Source organism: Panthera pardus, unplaced genomic scaffold, assembly GCF_024362965.1.
Source record: "Panthera pardus isolate Hobbes unplaced genomic scaffold, ASM2436296v1 HiC_scaffold_21, whole genome shotgun sequence".
Lineage (NCBI taxonomy): Eukaryota > Metazoa > Chordata > Mammalia > Carnivora > Felidae > Panthera > Panthera pardus.
The window spans coordinates 67,249,732-67,271,920 of NW_026526777.1; the positions used below are offsets into that span (position 1 = coordinate 67,249,732).

The 22,189-nt window shown below is 41.0% G+C and overlaps 1 protein-coding gene across 1 annotated transcript in view; it reads left to right on the forward strand.

Moving 5' to 3' along the window:
• CDC42BPA (CDC42 binding protein kinase alpha) overlaps positions 1-22,189 on the forward strand; it is a 316,152-nt gene that overhangs the window by 120,481 nt on the left and 173,482 nt on the right. Inside the window, 1 exon segment of the mRNA XM_053909423.1 lies at positions 4,508-4,656. Within this exon segment, the coding sequence (XP_053765398.1) occupies positions 4,508-4,656 (149 nt within the window).

Below are 22,189 nucleotides of genomic sequence, written 5' to 3' on the forward strand. Positions count from 1 at the left end.
GCCCTCTTCTTGACCCCTGGTGGGGGCCCTTTATGTTAGGATTATTATCTCCTTGACCTATCTTACGAACATCACCTCTCAGTCTATATTTTTCTTAAACTTGTTTAAAGGCATCTTGGCCATATTGGGTACTATTTTAAAGATAGTTTATGAGTAGGAAGTTGTTCTACCAGATACTAAACTTTACTAATTACTCACTGAGAGCCATATGATACTGACATGTTAATAGACAACCTTAGCAGGATAGAGGCCCAAGAGCAGATCCAAGTGTATTTCACATCCTAAATTATGGTAAGGAGACGTTTCAATCTAATTACAAGAAAGAATGGATATGTAATTACTTGTTTTAGATAATTGACTCTTGAAGAGAATAGTTTTCACACCTTGTACAAAAAGACATTTTAGACGAATGAATGAATGAACGGGATTCAAAGTCAGGTTCTTTTCCTTTAAGGGCCTACAGCAATACCCTCCACTTATTTCTGTCACGGTATTTGCATGACACTGAAGTTGCCCACTGATTTGTGTTTTTTTCTCCTTTAGATTGTAAATTCCGTCAAGGCAGGAGCCCTTACTCACTGTGGCGGCTCAGTTGGGGGGTGTGATGGGCGCACCCAGTGGGTGTTTCCTCGCTGTGGAATTGTGAATGAGCTTGTGTGTTCCCCTCTTGTTCTGTATTCTGTCTTCCTTTCGCAACAAAGTCATTTACAGAATAATATATCAGATAGAAAGCTGTTTACTTTGTCCCTAAACCTGTTAGCTTAATGTCATCAAGACAGGCCAGGGGCCTGGATGGGGATTGGGGAAGTGGGTGGGGCTGGAAGTGGATGGACTCCATGGAGATTCAGTAGGAAGTAGATGCAGCAGGACCTTGGTGATTCAGTTGAATGTTGTCCTGAACAAAGGGGAACACGTAAAAGAACGACTGGGCAGTGCTTGGAGAGATCTGCTGGTATGTGTTACGGACAAAAGGAGCTTTTTTTCCTATGTGAGGCTTTTATTGGCCGTTTCTAACGCATCTTGTCTCCCTGATACCAAAACCCGACTGCGAGCATAGTTCATTTTCAACTCATCGCTTTTCTCTTGCGAATTTTCTTTTGTGTTTTCTGCTCATTGCTCTCTCCAGTTGCTGAATTCTGTCTTAGAAACAGTGAATTGACCTCTGAGGGCAAGGTAGGGGAAGAGTATACGAGCAGACAGAGCCAGAACTCTGTTTAACAGGCCGCAGGAAAGGGAAACTAGGAATAATTAGGTACTATAATTTTTAAAAAATTTTCCTTGAGAGAGCGAGAGAATCCCAAGCAGGTGCCATGCTCTACGTGGAACCTGATGCGAGGCTCGACCCCACAACCCCGGGATCGCGACCTGAGCTGAAACCAAGAGCCGGACGCTCCACCATCTGAGCCAGCAAGGCCCCCCTGTGTATTCATAATTTTGTATGCTGTCTCAAGGAGGTGTATTTATCATAGAAGAGGTCCAGTAAGGCACATGGAGAGGCTGAAGGAAAGGGATCCACGGGGTTTATTAAGAGGAAGAACAGAGCGGATTATGGGTGAAAGTAGGCGATAGGCTGACACAGGGAGCCTAGACTTTGAAGGTGACCGTGGGTGGCAAAAATGTTGACACGAATGTTTTTCAGCAGTTTTCTGGTAGATGGTTATGCTCGGACCTGAGGAGCCTGGGGTAGTGAGAACAGCTACTGTGCACTGTCGAGGCAGGAAAGCCTTTGATGTAGGAACCTTTTTGCCTTTTTATCCTCTGGGGTTTTCTCCAGGTTTGGGATGGAAAAATCCTGATTGGCACCTGGTGAATGTTTGTTGAAGGGGTGAGTTGTGTTTCACAACTTTCTGTGTGTAAGTATTTGTTTCCGGTTTTAATAGCAGACTTTTTTATTTGAAAAGTTTTTGTGTTTGCTACTTGAAGTACTTTAACTTTAGAGTAGTAGATGTGGGTTTCTTCTCCACAGCCATCGTCATTTCTAGCAACATGTTTATTTACACCAAGAGTTTCATTATATTAGTTTGTTCTAATCTTCATGATAGGGTCTGTTAAACATTAGGTCTAGTAAATATAGCAAGTAAACCATAGACCAGAATTTGAAATGCATTGTTTCTCTGATTTTCAAGGATTTAAAAAATGAAGTTGGTTGCTTTTATTTAATAAAAATTGCCCATGCTTATCATTTTAATGTATAGTGACAAGAATGTGAATTTTCTCAAGACTCTTTAAATCTTAAATGTCAACTTGGTGATATCACTGAAGTAATATCTTTATTTGGCGATAAAATAATTTTACTTATTTATTTATTGAGAGAGGGGCCAAGCAAGCATGCGCTCCTACAGGCAGGGGAGAGGACAGAAGGAGAGGGGGAGAGAGAATATTAAGCAGGCTCCATGCCCAAAGCAGGGTTTGATCTCACGACCGTGAGATCACGACCTGAGCTGAAATCACGAGTTGGATGCTTAACCAACTGAGCCACCCAGGTGCCTCTCAGTGATAAAAGCATTTTAACTTGAAGGTGTTAATAAGTGACATTTAAGAATCTTCTGTTTACTGTCCTTCATGCTGAGTGCTACACTCAGAAGAAGGTGTCGTTATCATAGATAACATAGATGAGAGAATAAAGTGTCAAAGAGATTAATTTATTTTTCAAAAGTCATTGATAATCCAGAGTCAGAATTTGAATACAGGTTTCTCTGACTACAAAGATCATCTTTTCACTCTGTCTTGTTTTCACTCAACCTAAAAAATATGTATGATATGATATGCTATGGTACGATAAAATTACTATACTATACTATAACACACACACATATATACGTGTTTATAAAGCAATCTAGAAAATACCAAAAAGCGGGACACCTGGTGGCTGAGTCGGTTAAGCCTCTGACTTGATTTCGGCTCAAGTCATGACCTCGTGGTTCATGGGATTGAGCTCCATGTCAGGCTTCATGCTGATGGCACAGAGCCTGCTTGGGATTCTCTCTCCTCCTCTCTCTCTGCCCCTCCCCTGCTCGCACTCCCTCTCTCTCTCTCTCAAAATAAATAAGTAAACTTTAAAACAAAGAAGAAAGAAAACACCAGATGTCTATGACACCATGGGTAATCTAGCAACCCAGAGCTAATCCCTGTGAACATTTTGGTGTCTACTCATCTTTTCATTTTTGGCGTATACCTATGGTAAGGGAAGACTTGTTTTCACTTACGTTCCCCGGTACTTTCTCAGTACTGCTTTGCTTCTGACATGAGATGTGTGGGTTTCTGCAACACCAGCCGAGTATCCTGTGGTTTAACTCCATTCTGATGCCATCCACCTGGAGGTAGTGTCACATCCCATAGGCTAAGGGGTCCAGTCCTACAAGACTCCCTCCTCACCCCTAGGCAAGTTCAGGTTATTACTTGTGCTTCTGACTCACGGACGGTAGGTTGGAGATCACCACGACTTAATCCTCAGATACGGTTGGTCTGCTGGAGCAGCTCACCGGACTCAGGAGGAGCTCCGTGACGCAGGTGCACAAGGCTGGGTACGGTGAGGGAGGCGTGGAGCCTCCCCCCGCCCCCGCCCCGCAGCACCTCCACTTGTTGGCCGACCTGGAAGCTCTCCAAACCTCATCCTTTTGGGTTTCTAGGACAGCGTCCTTAGATAGGCATGATCCATCAAGTCATTAGCATTAAGGATGGATTTAGCCTCGGCCCTTCCCTAGAAATTGCCAACCTTCTAATCTCAGTTGGTTCCCCTGGCGACCAGCCCCGTCCTTAGGTTACCCAAGGACTTTGCAAAAGTCACCTCATCAACATAAATACTAGTGTGGTTGAAAGGAGTTTCTTGTAAATAACAAAAGCTAGCTTTGTGCCAACAAATGTATGTATTTCTTACTATAAATCACAGTATCGTATACGCATACTCGTGGGAGTCCATACCTAAAATTACTTGGCTTCTGTTTATATAGACCTAAGAAGAGTCCGTTTGGATACTTCTGCACTATCAGAAATAAGAGGAGTATGTACATCGTGGAAATTATTATATCCAGTATAAGAGTGCTTTCCAAATGCTGGTCTAGTGCCGGTTTAATAAAGTTGCTACCAGTCCAAGAGAAAAGAGGGAAAACGTAATAATGGTGATAAAGGAATCATTCAACATACATGGCTGTCTTGCATTCGGAATTACTGTAATCATTTGTGAATTAAAATGTTTATTCTTCTATGAAACGTTGATAAAACTGTGGTCTGTTATAGGCGATGATGTTGATGTTCCTTTTTGATGTCGTTACTTGGCAGAGTATAACAACAAAACAATGGTAATCCTTCGTTGTTCCCTGCCTCAATTTTTAAAAACTTTATATTCTTGCCTCAGGAAGCACGCGGGCTTCGTGATGATCATCTCACACAGCTTCTTGTTAATTAACAACAACGGTATTTGACCCCAGTGCTGTTTGACCTTGGGTTCTATTACATATATTAATTTTTCACCCTTATTATTTGATTACTTTTTTCTTCTCATTCCCAGTACCTGGTGATGGATTATTATGTTGGTGGGGATTTGCTGACTCTGCTCAGCAAATTTGAAGATAGACTGCCTGAAGATATGGCTCGGTTTTACCTGGCTGAGATGGTGATAGCAATCGACTCCGTTCATCAGCTGCACTACGTACACAGGTGGGTAAGACCTTACGCAGCAGCGGGCTGCGTGAGTGTGGAAGCAGACGTTTTTAGAGGAACGTGGTGCTTTTGATGGCCACGGAGGAATTTTGTCTTTGTAAACTATTTGACAGGTGTAATGATTGATTTAAAGTCTTCCCTACAGATGTGTGTTTGATCGTATGCGGTGTAAGATGGAATGATAAAAATGGGCCTGTTTACAAAATGATTTTTCATTTAGGATTCTTCTTCTACCTGTTGACACATGGTAGAAGTCTCTTTCTCTGTGAACAGCTCATAATAATTTAGGCGAAGAGCTTAAAGAGCAGTCTCACATTTTATTTTTATTTTTTATTAAAAAAAATGTTTTTTAAGTTTATTTATTTATTTTTGAGAGAGAGCCAGAGTGGCCGGGGGAGGGACAGAAAGAGAGCGAGAGGGAGAGAGAATCACAAGCAGGCTCTGTGCCACCAGCACAGAGCCCATCGTGGGGCCCGATCCCACGAACTGTGAGATCGTTCATGGGCCAAAATCAAGAGTTGGACACTTAACCGACTGAGCCACAAGGCACCCCAAAGGAAGATCATTTTGATTAAAACTTTTCTATTCATCAGATCTCACTGTGGCTCTTGCCTACTCATATGCTTTTCCCTATTGATATTTGATAGTCACAAATTCTACTAAAAATAAAAAGATGAATATACTTTGAAAATTGTAAAACATGACGTGTTTTATGATGGTATTAGGGTCTCAAGAGCGAATTACAGGATGAGGAACCAAAGTGCTTCTTTCTTTGCTCAAACAGTAACCCAAGGTCCTAGCTGAGGACTCATTTAAAAATACTTTAAAAATATCATTTTATTGAACATTTAAAGAATGTTAGTTTCATGGGGTTTTGTGAAACTGTACCCAGTTCATATCTAAATTCTCAATAAGGAATGATTACTTTTGAAAATAATTCCTCTGGATTGGAGATAGTAAATATGAGGTATTTGTGTTACCTGCCCTTCTTCCAGGCTGTGACACAGATACTCTTAACTGATCATAAGACCCTTTCCCACCGACTGTATGTGCAGTCTTAGAGTTCTTCTCAACACAGCATTCTACCTGACAACTATCTTTCTGATGTTGACATTGAGAAGCATTTCAACCCTGAGCTCTGTTAAATATGTGTAATTTTACGAGGTACCTAACGTTAAATGAATCCCATTCATTTCATTGTTGGACAGCTCCGATGTCATAGAATTTTACTTTATGTTAAGCTGAATTTCTTTTTCTCCTAATCGTTGGTCCTAGTTTTGCTGTAGAACCACATACAATAATCTAATTTATCTTGTTACCATGCCTTCTGAAGCCGTCTTCTCTTTAGGCTAAACATCTAAATATCTGTAGTTTCTGTGTTCTCAAGGCTTATGTACACATTCTGTCTCCCACTATCTGACATGCACATAGTACCCTCACCCTCACCTTGTGGCTTCTCCCTCCTCTCTCTCCCTTTACTCTTCAGTGGACGTGTTCTGCTAGGTTAACGTACCTCTTAAAATGTGGCTCTCATTTTCTGGACACATTGTATTTTAGTAGATGCTTTACTGAGGAAATATTCCTGGGGTCTTCTTTTATAAATAGCACTGTGCTAAACTGCATAAAATTTAAGTGAGTGTAGCATATGGTCCTGACTTGGAAAAGGCTTCCAGTCCGTTTGGGGACACAAAACACAAGACATAAATAAGAACTAAAGTAATAAAAGTTAAATAATCACTTAGGGCAAAAGTTTAAGAGATGGAGTGAGCCCAGATTGCGAACTCTTTGTTGGGTTATACAAGCAAATTACAGTGAACTCAGAGAAACAAATAATCTTAATTCTTAAGATTACCATTCATTAAGAAAACCATTCTTAATGGTTTTTTCCACTGGTTATTTAGCTCTCACTATGTGTTACGGACTTCACCTGTATTATTCTAATTCTGACAATAAATCTGTGATTTGGGTGTCATCTAAAATGGATGTTGTTCCATTTTACAGATGAGGAAACCCAGCTTCAGAGACATGAGTCGGTAATTAGCATAGGCTGGATTAAAATCGAAGTCAGGCTGATGCCGGAATTTATGCTGTTCATATAACATCATATTGCTCATAAGAGGAAGCTTTATTGGTAGGACTTTGCAGAATAAAAAGGCTTTCTGTGGGCAGAGAGGAAGGCGTTCTAGAAACAAGGGATGAAGGAGACAGGGACACAGGCGGGCAGAGGGCGGGTCTAGAGAAGGGTTGGTAGGTGACTCGGCTGAAGAAAAGAGCTCATGTGGAGTTTAGGAAGAGAGATTTCAATCCCTGTTGTGGAAACGTTTGAACACCATGCTGTAGACTTTAGATCTTGGGAGCCATCAAGTTACCGATACTTTTAGGTAATGTAGTGTTTGATTAAAACAGTGTGTTAAGTGAGTTGATTTTACAGTAAACTGTGTATCAGTTTTCATGTTTTGCTGGATTTCAGAATGTTTTATAGTTATGAATTTCAAGTAGAGGGAGTTAGAGAAGACAAAAAGGGAGTAGTGGAGACTGGATGTGTTCGGGGAAGGAAATACTTTTTTTCCCTTGTGTTCTTGTATTTTATTATTTTTTAAAAATGTTTATGGATTTATTTTGAGAGAGAGTGTGTGTGAGAACAGGGAAGGGGTAGAGAGAGAGGGAGAGAGGGAATCCCAAGCAGCCTCCGTGCTGCCATCACAGAGCCCGATGCGGGGCTTGAACTCACGAACCGTAAGATCATGACCTAAGCCAAAATCAAGAGTCAGATGCTTAACTGACCAAAGCATCCAGGTGCCCCTCCCCTTGTGCTCTTTCAAACTACATTTATTTCCAAACCTATAAAATACATTATTGGTCTTCTGACAGCACAGACATTTTCATATGAAAATTTTGTCTTCACTTACGCATCGGGAGAAAGGAGCAGTGGAGAGTAGTGCATGAGAAGAATCATGGAATCATACATACGAGTGTTGAGCACATTGTGAGATTTCAGTCAAGAACATTGCAATTTCCTTTGAAATGTCTAGAAATACACTTTAAAAACACATTGTAGGGCATTATGTTACCTGTTTTCAGAGATGTTAATTATGAGATGAAAGAGACAGGAATGGGGACATGGAAATAAGAAGCCCAGAGATTGACTCTGGAAGGTTGTAAAATTGATTTACAAACTGACCCCATAAAGTACAGACATTTTCTAGTAACATGATGTAGTAAAAACAAGCATTAAGCTCAGTGCCAGCAGACTTATGCACTGTTCTGGTTCCCCCATAAGCTTTTTAAACTTAGATTCCAAAACATGATTTATCACTGAGATTACAGCAACTTGAAACTTCTTTTTTTTTTTTTTTTTTAACGTTTATTTTGAGACAGAGACAGAGCATGAATGGGGGAGGGGCAGAGAGAGAGGGAGACACAGACTCCGAAGCAGGCTCCAGGCTCTGAGCTGTCAGCACAGAGCCCGACGTGGTGCTCAAACCCACAAACCTCGAGATCATGACCTGAGCCGAAGTTGGATGCTCAACCGACTGAGCCGCCCAGGTGCCCCAAGCTCCTCCCCTTTTAAAGAGGCGGGGAAAGGACGCAGTGGGACTGAGGACAGAAGAAACATGGCAGCAGTAGAGCTGTTGTTGGTAGCGAGGCTGATGGAGGTGCTTTAAACGTTAGAGATGTCCGTTCTCCCCAAACTGATCTGCAGGTTCGATGCAGCGCCTGTCAAAATCCCAGCAGGGTTCTTGTTTTCTTGTTCTTTTAAATCCAGGTGAAAGTACTTGTCGAGCTCTCCACCTGCAACAAGTCCGGCTCCTGCCCTTGTGTTGGTAGTTGTGTTTAGGCCTCAGGCTCCTGGCTTGTCCCTAAGCGACTGTCCCTAGCTACAAATTTAATAACATCATTTCATTTTCAGTAGTTACGACAGCTCACAGGTTTTTCCTTTAGAGCAGTAAAGATTTTTTATTTGTTAGGTACAAACAGGCTTACTCCAAAGTTTACATGGAAATGCAATGAAACTAGAGTAGCTAAAATGATTTTTTTAATGATTTTGGAAAAGGAGAACGAAGTAGTCAGAATAACTACCTACCGTTGAGAGTTACTACGTTGCTGCCTTAATAAGCAAGACACTGCGTGGTGGGGGAGGAGTAGACATCACAGATCACCAGGTAGAAAGGAGAAGCCAGGCCGAAACGTACGCAGTTACCTCCAGCTGATTTTGACGACGGTGCCGATGCAACTCAGTGGAGGAAGGATCATCTTCAGCAAACAGTACGGGAATCGTAAGCAAAAAAACAAACTTCCTTCAGCCTCACACAGATGTGAAAAATAGTTCAAAATGGGTCGTGGATTCAAGTAGATGACATAGGGGTACCTGGGTGGCCCAGTCAGTTGAGCAGCTGACCAGCTCAGGTCACGATCAGGTCAGGTTCGTGGGTTTGAGCCCCGCGCGGGGCCCCGTGCTGTCAGCGCAGAGCCCGCTTCAGACGCTCTGTCCCCCGCACCTGCACCTCCCCCGCTCATGCTCTCTCTCAAAAATAAAAAGTAAGTAAATAAAAATAAAAAATAAACATTAAAAAAATATTCAACGTAAAAGTATAAAACTTTCAGAAGAAAACATCAAAGAACATCTTCTGGACCTAGGGCTTGGTGAGGAGTTCCTAGGACACCAAAGATTACTCAAGTGGACTTCATCAGCACTAAAAACGCACACTTCTAAGGCCCAGGTAAGCCGACGAAAGGGCAGGCGCCAGAAGGGGGGGAAATATTTGCAGACCACATACAGGATGTACACCTTAGGTCTAGAATATATAAAGAACTCGAAACACAATCCTCAAGAAACCTCAGACAGTCCAGTTACAGGATGGACGAAAGACCCAAGGAGACACCTTGCCCAAGAGGAGATACGGATGGCAGTGAGCACGTAAAAAGCTGTTCAGCGCCCTTGCCATTAGCAAACCGCGAACTACACCCACCATGAGAGGCAGGCCAGTGAGCAGGTATTAGGACCGCTAAAACACGGACCAGCGGTCCTACTAAGCGCTGATGACCCTGCGGAGAAAGGAGATCTCCCACACATTGCCGGTAGGAAGGTAAAATGGTTTGGCCACTCTGGAAACAGTTTGCAAGTTTAAACAAGGTAAACATGCACTTACCATGTGACCTAGTCGTTGGCGTTTGTAGACATTTATCCCAGAACACTTAAAACATATTTGCAGAAAAACCTGTACGTGAATACTCGTAGCAGCTTTGTTTGTAACCGCAAAATACTAGAAATGGCCCGCGAGTCCCTCCCGGGTGGCGTGGTAGCCACCTGCTGGGCGCCCCGTGGGCCCGCGGCACTGGGAGCACGCGGCAACCTGGGCGGCCCCGGACGGTCCTGAGTGACGAGCATGGGCACTCAGAACGTTATGTTGTTTATGACTCCACTTACCTAACATTCTTGAATTACCAAAACTACAGAGGTTGAAAGCCGATGGATGGTTCCCAGGGGACAAGGTCAGAGGCAGAGTGGGGAGTGAGACAGCACGGGGCAGTTCTCTTTTGTGGTGATAGTACAGCTGGGCATCTTGAATGTGGTGGTGGTTACATGAGTCTGTACGTGGCCTAAAATCGCATGGAATACGCACAGATTAGAAAAGGATAAAAGCCGAAAGGTCTCTGACAGAACATTAACGTAGTAGTAGCGTCAGCTTCCTGGTTTTGCTATTGTGCCCTGGACGTAATACGTTGTAACCAGTAGAGACGCCGGATGGAAGGGTACCTGGGACTCGTTGTACTATTTATGCGATTTCCTTTGACTCTGTAATCATTTCAAAATGGAAAGGTTTGGGGGCACCTGGGTGGCTCAGTGGGTGCTTAAGCCCAGCTCTTGGTTTCGACTCCGGTCATGATCTCGTGGTTCGTGGGATCGAGCCCCACGCCACCTCTGCGCCAACTATGTGGAGTCTGCTTGGGACTCTGTCTCTCCCTCTCTCCCTGCCTCTCCCCTGCTTGCTTTCCCTCTCTCTCTCAAAAATAAATAAACTTAAAAAAGGGAAAGATTTTAAGGGAAAAAAAAATTACCTCTATTACTTTCTTTTCACAAGTCTGGAAACCAGGCCCAGGAAACTCTCTGTCTTGGTGAATTCCTCAGGATTGCCAAATTTGCTTAGGCTTCTGGCCTGCCAGGAAGTGGTTTTTCTTTCTGTAACTCAGAATTTAGATGATGTGCAATTCAGGAGGTAAGCGGAGTCCACTTAGTGAAAGTCAGCATTGAAAAGGACCCTGGACTGAGCCCTGAGGAGTTTCAGTATTTCGAGATCGGGTAGAGTAGCAGTGGCCAACGAAGCAAACTAAGAAGAAACAATTGGAGGAAGATAATGAGAATATGCGGAATAAAGTAAATCATCTTTCCCTTTATGTTTAATAACATTAATGTCTTAACTGATGCATTTCTTTTTTTTTTTTTTTAATTTTTTTAATGTTTGTTTGTTTATTTTTGAGAGAAAGCACGAGCAGGAGAGGGGCAGAGAGAGGGAGACACAGAATCCAAAGCAGCTCCAGACTCTGAGCCGTCAGCACAGAGCCCAATGCGGGACTCAAACCCACGATCCGCGAGCTCATGACCTGAGCCAAAGCCAGAAGCCTAACCGACTGAGCCACCCAGGTGCCCCTTAGCTGATGCATTCCAAACCAACATGTAATATCATTTTTTGTGTCCTGGGTGTTGGAATGGGAGTAGGGGCTGCCTTATGGAAGTCATATGCTCTTTACATTCAGTTTATTGCCTTTTGAAAAAAGACTAAGTTTAAGGAAATACTTCTGCTTCACAGTTTTGCCCGGGTAGGACAGATTTTAATTTTATAAATTCATTCATGGTGAAAGTATTGTTCAGCCAGCACTGTTTGCTCAATATTCTACCTGTTTTCTTAGGTGAGGTACTCCTGTTGAGTATCTCAATAGGAGTGGAGGAAATAATGCCTTTATTTTGAAAAATTACTTTGAGATAAGCTTAACTCTAATGATAGAGAGCAGTTGAATGACAACAAAAGCAGGTTTAAGAAAGCAGTAGGAATTACATACCTAAACACTGTGGAGATGGAGAGTGAGAACAAGTGAATCAGGAGGACCTCTTGGAGGAAACCTGTCTGTGATAGGAAGTAGATGGTTTAAGACATTGAAATAAGGGCGCCCGGGTGGCTCAGTCGGTTGAGCGTCCGGCTCAGGTCATGATCTCGCGGTTTGTGAGTTTGAGCCCCGTGTCGGGCTCTGTGCCGACAGCTCGGAGCCTGGAGCCTGCTTCGGATTCCGTGTCTTCCTCTCTCTCTGCCCCTCCCCAACACATGCTCTGTCTCTCAAAAATGAATAAATGTTAAAAATTTATTAAAAAAAAAAAAAGACATTGAAATAGCTTCCCTGAGGAAGACCAAAGTAAGCAAGATCTACAACGATGGACTGTTAACGGTTAGAAATAAAATTTTGTCATTATTTTAATGTGAAAGATATCACTTAAATACTTAGGAAAATACAGTATAAAAATATTGTTGTGAAAGCATGTCCATATTTTTTAAATGCTTTTAGCAAAATAGCTGGTTTTCTCCCTGTGTTTATTGAAACACTATTTCAGCTGTCCCAAAATACCTTATTTTCAGTCTGTCAACTCAGATTTTCGCCTTTGCCACAGAGGCACTCCAGTTTCCAACTTGAAGTCTGAATGCCAACATTTCCATTTTTGATTTGCTGAATAAGCAGTTTGCATTTTAAGAGTGTGTCTTTTCTTTTCAATCATTTATTTACTTGAATGTAAAATTTGTGAGAGAGATTATTTCTAACAAGTAAACAGTATCATGTGGCATATGTCGGACTCCGGTAGATGAAAGTACACGCCAAATGTTGGGTTAGAATAAAGCAAGCCCTAATTATAGGTTGGGGAAAAAACCCCAACTTCTTTCTAAATATGTTAATTAAACTCAGCGGCAGGCTTGGTGTTCAGATTGTCAGCTACAACTTTAAGCATGCTAATGATGAAAGGCATAAAATCCTGCTAGAACAACCAAAAAAATAAGCTTCATCTGATCAGAATGTTATGTTTGATGATCCCGTGGCATAGTTTGAAATGACAAAAATGGAAAGATGAGGACGTTTGTGATGTTTTTTAATAATACAGAGATCATCAGAATGTTGATTCTGGTACCAAAACGTTAGCAGCCAATATTGTGTCTTACCTTGATTTCTGTTTCTAGTGGAGTCTTATCTGTGATATGACCATTTTAAGAGCGGTGCACCTGTTGTCTACAAACCAGAAGGACCCTACTAGAAACTACTTTGATAGAGAAGGGAAGGTCACTGAGGGCTGGCAGGTCACAGAGATCAGTGATAATAGAAAGTATTAACAATGTATAACAATGCTTTAAGCTTGTCGATTAGAGAGAATTAGACATGCGTATATCATCTGCAGAGAGAAGCTCCTTTCTTTATGTTAGATCACTTGTCATTGTACGGTTCTTTGTGGAAATAGATATCCTTATAGTTAGGTAATGGTAGACTGTGAAACCGGTTTTTTAAAATGGAGAATTCTCTATTCTAAACCTTTCAGAAGCAGTTTTAAATTTTTTTTTTTTTAACGTTTATTTATTTTTGGGACAGAGAGAGACAGAGCATGAATGGGGGAGGGGCAGAGAGAGAGGGAGACACAGAATCAGAAGCAGGCTCCAGGCTCTGAGCCGTCAGCCCAGAGCCTGACGCGGGGCTCGAACTCACTGACCGCGAGATCGTGACCTGAGCTGAAGTCGGACGCTTAACCAACTGAGCCACCCAGGCGCCCCTCAGAAGCAGTTGTAAAAAACGATCTAAAAATCACAAACTTGTCTTAATTGGCTCTATTCATAAAAGCATTAGATCTTATCCTTGATAATTAACATTAATAGTTGTCATTGGTATGTAACTGGCTCCTGCCGTTTTCCCAAACTTTTTTCCGCTGGTAGGAGGAAAGAGTGATCTCTACCTTTCTGTATTACTTGCCAGTGATATTCAGGGGATCTTCATTAAAAATTGCTGTTAAGATCTAATTATAAATAGTTCTTTTTAACAGTTTTATTGAGCTGTAATTCACATACCATACAATTCAGTCAGTTAAAGCGTACAGTGGTTTGTAGTATTTTCGCAGATACATTCAACCATTACTTCAGTCCATTTTAAACCATTGTCATCATTTCAAAAAGAAACCCTGTTCCCTTGTTTCCCCCGCCCTCAGCAGCCATTAATCTGTCTCTATAGATTTGTCTAGTCTGGACACTGAATGAAATCATGTAATGGGTCTCTTTTGACTGGCTTCTTTCACTTGGAATACTGTTTTCTTTCTTTCTTTTTTTTAAGTTTATTTTTGAGAGAGAGAGAGAGAGAGAACATGAGTAGGGGAGGGGCAGAGAGAGAGGGAGATACAGAATCTGAAGCAGGCTCCAAGCTGTCAGCACAGAGCCTGACACGGGGGCTCGAACTCCCGAACCACGAGATCATGACCTGAGCCGGAGTCGGACTCTTAACAGACTGAGCCACCCAGGCGCCCCTCAGCATACTGTTTTTAAGCCTCAGGCATGTTGTAGAGGATGTTAGATACATCTCAGATTAACTAGGTTGACTGGTGAAACTAAAATACCAACGTTCTCTGGAGATTTTTGACAGAATCCACAGTGTGCATGGGATCACAACGTGCACAGAACAATCCAGAATTACTCAGTGTATCAGGAAATTATGATTCAGTCTCAAGAGGAGAAAGTGGACTCCTAGCTCAAGATGACCCAGGTCACCCAGGTTTAAATTATAAGAATTATCAGGTAAAACCTGATCTAATTCTCTTGTCCCCTGTGTCCTTGAGAATCTGGCCTCTTGGTATAGTGAAAGATATCACTTAAATACTTAGATTAGTACTTATTTTAAATATACTTAATGAAGTAATAGAAAACACATTTGAAATGAATGAGATGATAGAAAATCTCAGTAATAGAAAAAAAAAAAAACAGATGAAAACTTCAGAAAAGAAAAATACAGTATCTCGGGTAAAAATTCACTGAGTGGTTTCTGTATCAGAAAGGAGACTCAAAGGAAAAAGTCTATGAAATTGAATATAGATCAGTAGAAATTCTCTTATGCAAAGCAGGTGTGAAAAGATTGGAAGAGTGAACAGATCAGAGATGAAAAGATCCAACGTATGTAATTGGTGCCCCAGAAAAAGAGAATAAGGCAGAAAAAATAATGGCTTAAAACTTCCCAAGTTTGGAGAAACATATGAGTTTATAGAATCAACAATTGTGTCAAGCCAAAGCAATAGAAATTCGAAGAAAATCACTCCTAGCACCTTCAAATCAAAATATGGAATTAAAGGATATGAAAAGTCTTGATAGCATCTAGAGGAAAATAGCATTTTACATGGGAAAAAAAAAAAGCATTTTACAAGTTGAAAGATCGCAGATTTCTCATCACAACCACGGGTACTAAAAGATAAAATTTTGACAACACTGGAAAGAAGAAAACTATCAACCTACTTTCCTTAGGAATGAAGCTAAAAAGAGGATATTTTCAGATAGATGCAACCCAAGAGCATTTATTGCTTAAGACCTTCCTTACAAGAAACACTGATGACATATTTCAGAATGAAGAGTCAGCAGAGGAAATGGAGATCTTTAAGAAAGAAGAAAGAGCATAATAAATGGTAAAAAAAAAAACAAAAAACCAAAAACCTCAGCATACATAAAACACCTTTTTTTCTCTTAAATTCTTTTATTTTTTTTTTTAAGATTAAACTTTAATCTTTATTTTAAGTAGTCTCTACATCTAACGTGGGCCTTGAACTCACAACCCCGAGATGAAGACCCACACACTAAACCAACTGATCCAGCCAGGCACCCCTCTCCAAAATTCTTTAAAACACATGGCTGTTTATGTATTTATATTATTATTATTGTTTTTTTTTTTTTTTGAGAGAGAGAGAGCATAAGCTGGGGAGAAGGCCAGAGGGGGAGATAGAGAGTCTTAAGCAGGCTTCACACTCAGTGGAGAGCCTGATGGTGGGACTCGATCCCACAGCCCTGGGATCATGATCTGAGCCGAAATCAAGAGTCAGATGCTTAACTGACAGAGCCACCCGGGCTCCCTAAAATATGTGACTGTTTAAAGAGATTTGTTTTGGTAGATACTTGATGAATGCATATGTAATATGTGTGACAACTATAACATAATGGATAGATGGGGCATAAACAAATGCTAGTATAATTATAGAACTTTGGAGTTTTTTTGTTTTTGTTTTTTTTTTTAAAGGAAAAAGTCCTGTGGTGACAAAACAAGTAAGTGACAGGGAAAGGAAAACTAGTTTATAATCAGACTTTTCAACAACAAAACTTTATGACAGGAAAAAAGTGTGTTCAATATTTATGATACCCCAGAAAAGAGAACATGAACATAATCAACTTTCAGGTATAAAAAGCACACACAGCAGTGTTGTCAACTTGCAGGAGCCTGGGGAACGTTGTTCCCATGAATTCTTCCTGAAGAATCTGGAATATTCCACGAGAGAATGAGCTACAGACAACCAAAATGACCAGAGAGACCTTAGCTTAAGGACTGGCGTTGCTCGTTAAATAGTCAGTTATGGATTAAAACAGGAAAAAAGAGGGAGACTGAACAGTATTGATGGCTGCATACTCTAATAATGGACATCTAATAGAACTATAAAGGTCAGTGGTGATTAACTGGGAGAATTTATGCAGATTTTTTTTTCAAATTGTCTTCAGTAAAATTTTGGGGTAGTATTCGTCATGTTATTTTTGAGATTGTTGAGTGTAAATGTGAAATAAATGAGTGATTATGGAGTACTCTAATTCTGTTGTCCCCTGTGTCCTTGAGAATCTGGCCTCTTGGTATAGAAAAAAAGGAGATACCGAGAAAACAGAAGAGGACACGTATGAACTCTGTGTACTTCTGAATTTGAATTGGAAGGATCAGAATGAACTTCTGAGGTTTCCATAATTTGCAAGAAGGACTCACAGAATTACTGAACACTTCCCTGCTTACATTTTATTGCATAGAAAAGGTACAAATGGAAACCAGCCGAGGGAAGAAGCGCGTAGGGCAGAGTCCAGGGGAGCGTCTGTCGTCCTCTCCCCATGGAGCTGGGAACAGCTCTACTTACCTGCCATTCGTGGGTGACGGTAGGCACCAGGACTGTTAACCAAGCAAGTGCACCTGAGCATTGGGTTTCCGGAGTTTTGGGGGCTCAGCGTACGGTCTGCATGATTGACCTTTCCCTGAAGTTGGGATGATACCATTAGTTTCCGGTCCCTTCCAGAGGTAAAACTGATACTGTGTGGCCCAGGTAAATTACATCACAAATTACGTTGTTAGATTGTCTGGTGGCCAGAGCCTCCAGGCAAAGACACACCACCGATCAGGCATGATATTCCAGTGGCCTAGAGATCACCTCCCAGCAGCCGAAGCAAAGGCCAGACCTTTCATTGGGTTTGTTCTTCGTGACGCAGGCCACCCCGTGGCCTTAACGCAAGGCTCTCTGAGAGCAAAGCGATCGTATTTGTTTGGGCATCTACATTTAGTATAGCGTTTATATCAGCAGTAGTGTGAATATGTTTGTCATTTAACCACAAGCCCATTCTATATGGTCATTACATATACTTTCATATTTTTGTACTAATTTAATTATTTGTTTCTCCCTTTACTACTGTTTTTGCTGTATGATAAACTTGTGTGGAACTCTTCCATGTAGAGACAGCTGATGGTTAGCTGAATCTACTTCTTCAGGCTGGTCGTTTTACCAGATCCTGTGGAGGCTTTAACCAAATCTCCTAATACGTTTAGTTATCGGTATCAGTATTATCCTAAGACCTGTTTACACAGCAGGGCTGAATCTCAACCACCCAGGCCGGGGTTACACCATATGGCAGTAGACGTGACTTGAAAAATAAAAGCCAAGGCACTAGCACATTCCTGGTGTCCCCGTGAGTCATTCACCCTCTAGACCATCATCACATCACGTGATTAAACGTCTCCCAGAATAATGCCACCCAGGTTTGCGCATTCCCCTTTGACTGTGTCCCGTCCCCAAAGCAGAAGCATCTTGGCAACACATGGCTTCACCACTTTAAGCGTTTGGTGTCATTGAGCTAAGGGGCAATAACGTCTTCTGCTCTGAGCCTCTCACAGAGAAAGCATCGGTGTAATGTTGGGTTTCCCTCATTGCATAACCCATTTATTGATGGCTTTAGCCCTAGTTATTCCTCCTCCTCTCCATTTATCATTTCGTTTTGCCCAAACTTTTCCACCTCTGGAAGGGATGTTCAGCTTGACCTCTGTGCTGGCCCAAATGCCAGCAGCAATGTTCGTCTCGCAAATGCCTCCCTCTCAGTACATTCTTTCAGTGCAGAGTTAGATGCAGAAACTGTGGGCTAGCTCAACCACCTGGCAGTCCAGCAGTATTCCCTGCCTAGCTTGGTTTTGCCAGATGGGGTAAGGTGTAACCCACCCCACCAGGACCGTAAGAATTCTGACATTAAGGTTTAAAGGCATAGGTAGAGTTCCTCACTTAGGAACCATCGTCGGTTTTGGCGCCTACAGGTGCGGCCCTGGTCCTGGGACCCTGCTTCAGATGGGGCGGGTGAGGGGAGGAGGGAAGAATTCTATCACCCTCTCAGCTTCCTCCCTCACTTCCTCATTCCCTGGGAGAGCGGAATATGCAAATGTGTACTTGTTCTATATCAAGCAAGTCTGATTCAAGGATCCTAGGATCCTTTTTTTTTTTTTTTTTTTTTTTTAATCACTATTAGGGCATTTTGTTTTGTTTTGCCTTGAAATTTACTTTGCCTGGTAAAATATAAATACACCAGTCTTTCAGTAATGGTATTCATATCCTCTAATTTTCTTTCACCTTATTTTTATTCTTTTCATTTTGAGCATTTCTTGGGTATGCAGCAATTAGTTGTTTTTACTTGCTGACCTAAAAAAAAAAGCAAAAAAAAAAAAAAAAGCTGTGACTGTCACTTCAAACACTGCATGGAAAATAGAAAGTACTAAATAAGCACTAGGTGTTATTTTTATCGAGACAGAAGAGATACAAAGAAATGAGAGTAGGAATAGAACTGTAAGCAAGTATGTTGTAGGCTTAAAAAATAGTAAGAGTATTGTGAGCAACTGTACTCCAGTAAATTTGAAAATGTGGATGAAATGTGCATTAGAAAAATATAAGCCACTGCAGTGTACTTGGGAAGAAATAGAAATTATCTGAATACCCTAAGAACATTTAAGGAAACTGAGTCTAATGGAAAGCTCCCCTTCCACAAAACTTCACTCTCATCTATTTTTAGGCATTTGGTGCCTTGTCTCCTTGATTTTTAAAATTGAAATACGCGTCAAGTTAACACAGGAGTTAAGTGTGCAGTGAAGAGTTTTGACAACGGATACATCTGTGTAACCGCCTTTGCAGTCAAGACATAGAATGTTTTTTTATCACCCTGCGAATGTCCTAGTGCTCTTTTCCGTGAACATCTTCTTTCTGTTTCTCCAGTCACCAGTTCTGGTTTCTGTCACCAGAACTTAGGGTTACCTGTTCTGGAACTTCTTACAAATAGGATTATACGTCATGTATTCTTTTCTGTCTGATGTCTTTTTATCCACATAAGGTTTTTGAGATTCATTCAGTTCGATGTATGTGTCAATAGATTTTTCTCTATTGGTGAGTGGTCTTCCATTGTATAAACGTATGATGGTTTATCTGCTGTTGATGTCATTTGCGTTTTTCCCACTTTTGAGCCTTTACAGTAGAGCTGCTGTGAACCTTCTTTTACTCCACGTGGTTTCACGGATGAGTTCTCTTTTACTTTTAAGAAAGTGATAATTGAATCCTATGTAAATTGTTTCAGAAAGTTTGAGAATTTTTAAAAATCTGTTTCCCTCACTTTATGATGGTAGTGAAATCTTGATCACAAAGCTTGAAAAGGAGGACGGTACAAGGGGCGAACGTTAGTGTGGTGCAGTGTCCCTTATGAATAGGAGAGCAGGAATCATCAAGAAAAAATGGAATCAGATTTAGCGTGTATGTGTTTTTCAATACTAATAAGACAGACTTATTTTTCGATTTAATGTCTCTGAAATTGGAGTGCTTTTTTAAAAGAAATGGCTTCTAAAATTATAGTTGCCAGTGTATTCTCTCTTGTAGCTGCACTAGACGTAGTGATGCCTCTTTACAATTGGTGGAATTTTAGACTCCGTGATATGTGGTACAACAAACAAGTATGACCACGTGGGTTTCATCCCAGGCTACAAGGGAGTTTCAACAGTACAACATCTATTAGTGTAATATACTATATTAATACATTGAAGGAGGAAAACCATAAAATAAGCTCAATACTGAAAATGACAGTAACATTGAATATCCATTCCTGATACTTTTAGCAATTTGGGTGTAGAAGATAATTCTCATAACCTAATACTGAATTTTTGTCCCCCTAATACTGAATTTCTATTGAAAATCTAAGCCAAGGACTGTACTTAATGGCGAAACATTAGGAACATTCCCATTAAAATTGGAAGCAAAATAGGGCCCCTGGGTGGCTCAGTCGCTTGAGTGTCTGATTCAGCTCAGGTCATGATCCCAGGGTCGTGAGACCCAGCCCCACGTCAGGCTCCTTGCTGAGCTCAGAGCCTGCTCGTGTGTGTGTGTGTGTGTGTGTGTGTGTGTGTGTGTGTGTGTGTGTGTCTCCCTCTCCTCCCTCCCCTTCCCCTGCCCCCCCATGCTCCTCTCCCCCACTTGCACGCATGCTTTCTCTAAAAAAATTAAAACGAAAAACTTTTTAAAAATTGGAAGCGAAGGAAGAATGATTCTATGAAGAAAATCCCATTCACAGTAGCACCAAAACTGTAAGGCACCTAAAACCATAGACAATAAAAATTACGGATATAAAATAAATACATAGATATATAGTTGCTAAAAGATAGCTAGGTAGCTATATAGGTAATAAAAGCTCTCTGCAGAAAAAAAATTCAGTATTATTGAAAGACCTAAAAGAATCCTCATCAGTAAGATATAATGTATACTTAGATGGGAAGAGTCTGATTATAAAGACATCAGTTCTCTTTAGATTAATATATGAAAATCATTGTGATCCCTGACAAAATCTCAGTGTGTTTTATGGACCCTGTTAAGCTAATCCTAGCATTCATCTGGAAGAGCCATGAGAATTTAAAAACTTGGTCTGCTGGTGTGGAGGGGTCCTTATAGAGCTTCCGTGATTAAGTGTGGTGTTGGTCCAGGTGTAGACACAGACACGGGGTCATCACGTATCTAATGTTGCCTGGATCAGTTCCAGGTTATGTTGATTGTTCTGGCAGTTGTTTGTAGGTCTCCTTTGACTCCATCGACTGTTCAGGGAAATAGCTTTAGGAAGTTCTGAAAGAAATCCACTCGATCTGCAGCCTGCGTGGTATTAGAAGTCAGTGGTATCGGGACAGAAGGAGGTAGGGCCCTCATCTCACACTACATGCGAACACTTACTCCAGGGAGACTAAAGGCTTGAAGTGAAAAGTAAAACCTTAAAACTTACAGAGGAAAATACGGGACGCCACCCTTAGGACCTCGGGGAGAAGGTAAGGGAGATTTCCCAGGACAAAACCCACAAATCGCGAGAATAGAATTGTGGTTGCCAGGGGCTGGAGAAATAAGGGAGAGGGCGGTAAAAGAGCACAAACTTTCAGTTAGAAGATGAATGAGGTCCGAGAAGCTGATGTATAACATGGTGACTAGTTGATGATACTGTATTATATAACCCAGCTTTTCTAACAGAGTCAAATTTAAGTGTTTACCAAAAAAACCCACCCAAAACAAAAGTAAACACGTGATGGGTGTGTTACTTAACTCAGCGAGATGTATATGTAGGTCACATTGTCATGTTGTATACTTTAAATATATGGCAGTTTCATTTGTCAATTATATCTCACAAAAGTTGAAAATAGTGAAAAAGACAAAAACACAAATTACAAATTAGAAGACTACATTGACATTAAATAATTTTTTTTTACAAATTAGATATTATAAACAATGAGGAAAAACACGCCCACATGCTGAGAGATTTGTAACACGTGTAACCTAAGTTTGAGTAAACAATTCCTGAATATTAACCAAAACCCAAAGCAAACCGCACACACACAGTGTAAAAAAAAAAAAATGGCTATTAACTGGCATTTTACAGAAGAGGAACGTGAGACGAAAAAGATTCTTAACCTTTATTAGTAATCACAGTTGTGAAGTTGAAGACACACACGGTAGAATTCTAGAATTCCATTTCTGGTTACACAGCCTGGAGATGTGTTCACAGGTAAGCACCAGGAGACATTTATGAAAATATTCATTTCAGAATTTTGTAAACTAGCAAAACAGAAACCTACAACAATCTGAAATAGTTGGAAACAAGCTAATTCTATAATCAGGAGAATTGAGAAGTTCGGTATTTGAAAGTAGTCCATATGGCAGTTAAAACTAACAGACTGGAACAATGTG